The sequence below is a fragment of the Aptenodytes forsteri genome, unplaced genomic scaffold, assembly GCF_000699145.1.
Source record: "Aptenodytes forsteri isolate BGI_AS27 unplaced genomic scaffold, ASM69914v1 Scaffold142, whole genome shotgun sequence".
Classification (NCBI taxonomy): Eukaryota; Metazoa; Chordata; class Aves; order Sphenisciformes; family Spheniscidae; genus Aptenodytes; species Aptenodytes forsteri.
The window spans coordinates 3,544,820-3,546,446 of record NW_008794598.1 but is presented as its reverse complement, the minus strand read 5'-3'; the positions used below and the strand labels follow the sequence as shown (position 1 = coordinate 3,546,446).

General features: G+C 65.2%; 1 protein-coding gene across 1 annotated transcript in view; it reads right to left on the bottom strand.

Annotated features, from left to right (window-relative positions):
• PIK3C2B (phosphatidylinositol-4-phosphate 3-kinase catalytic subunit type 2 beta) overlaps window positions 1-368 on the bottom strand; it is a 16,041-nt gene extending 15,673 nt beyond the window's left edge. The window contains 2 exon segments of the mRNA XM_019470336.1: window positions 1-2; window positions 4-368. The exon segment at window positions 1-2 is cut by the window's left edge and continues 455 nt beyond it. Coding sequence (XP_019325881.1) covers window positions 1-2; window positions 4-368 — 367 coding nt within the window.
• Window positions 369-1,627: the final 1,259 nt, after the last annotated feature.

The following is a 1,627-nucleotide window of genomic DNA, read 5'->3' as shown; positions in this document are numbered from 1 at the left end:
TCCCCAGCCAGGGGTCCCTTCAGCCAGGGCTGGGGGTCCGGCCGGGGCGGGCTAGGGCCAGGGGGAGGTCCGGGCACAGGGGGACCCTCGGGCACCACCGGGACGTTGTAGCTGAGTGTGGGGTCGGAGCCGGAGAGGCCACGTGCTGCTTTGATGCCGTCGCAGCCGTTCCTCTCGGCGGGGTCATCCCAGGAGATGAGGGGCCGGTCTCCCCGCTGCTTGGCCCGGCTCTCCTCCTTGTCCTGCCGCAGGCGGGACAGCGCGTCGTACTCCATCTGCAGCGCCTCCGCCAGCGCCAGTTCCTTCCGGCTGATGCCCACCGACTCCAGGGACTTCCAGTGCTCCCCATTGCCGCGCGTGGCGGACATCTCTCTGGGGACCAGGACCTCTTCCTCCCGGGCTCAGGGGTCAGGAGAAAGGCATGCTGCACCGCCGGCCACCTGGGCGGAGGGGAAAGGCAAGGGTTAACAGCTGGGCAGGCTACGATAAGGAAGGTTAGCTAGAGAGGTTCGGGCTGGCAGCAGCCTGTGGTACAGCCCTTCCTCTCTGCTAGCTAGAGAGGTTCGGGCTGGCAGCAGCCCCGTGGTACAGCCCTTCCTCTCTGTGATGGAAAAAAGGAAACGTTTAGGGGCTCAGCAGTGCGATGGGTTAAATGAAGATTTTGCTGCTGCCCGCCCCCCCAGGACCCCATGGCCAGCAGTCAGGCAGCGCAGGCGGGGCTGGTTGGCCCCGCAGCAGCTGCTGGGGCTATTGCTGGAGCCCAACGTATTTCCCCGAGGACAAAATAAGATGCAGAGCGGGGAGGGCAGTGGGGCCAGCGCCTGCAGCTGGGGCTGACTCAACCTGCAACCCCGCTGCCGCAAGGAGCCTGCCTTGGCATGGGCTTCACAGTGGTGTCGATGCTCCAGCGACGTGCCTAGGACATGGCTCTGAGCTGCCTTGCTCATCTCGGGGCCATTGCAGAAAAAGACAGCCTCTGCCAGCAAAACTAGGGCTTTTTGAAGCAAAGAAAAAGCTGAGAGAGAAGGGCAAGGAAGGGACAAGACAGGGTTGCTGCCCCCCTCGCCGGCACCGTGCCCGCGGGGGAAGAGGATACTCAGTTTGCAGCAGCCAGGGCAGCGAGGTACCAACCTCCCGTGGCTGGTCCCGAGGGTTTTACCCGGCAGCACGCTGCTCTCTCCCTGCCTGAGGGCCACAGCGTCCCGTCCCCAAACCCCGTTTCAGCAGAGGGAACTGCGCATGGCCCGGGACAGCCAGGAGCGCCCGCTGCTCACCGGCTCCCATTGCTATTCCCCAGCACCGACCAGCCCGGACTGCTTCAGCGAGCAAGAAACGGGGCACGGTGATGGGGACCCAGGCATCACGCTCTGCTCTAATAACCACTGGCAGCAGCCCCCTCGCGGACCTGCGGGTCCCTCCGAGCCTCTCCACAGCACCCGGCGCTCACAGCCTCCAAACCCAGCTTTTTGCAGCGTTCAGCTGCATGAGCAGAGAGGCGAAACAGCCGGACTGGAAACCGCTCCCTGGCCCCCGACCAAAACCCGCGGAGGGCGGTGACCGCAGGGGGGGCTCTGCTCTGCCCGGCCAGCACCACACTCCCTGGGGAAGGATGTTTCACCTCCTCTTC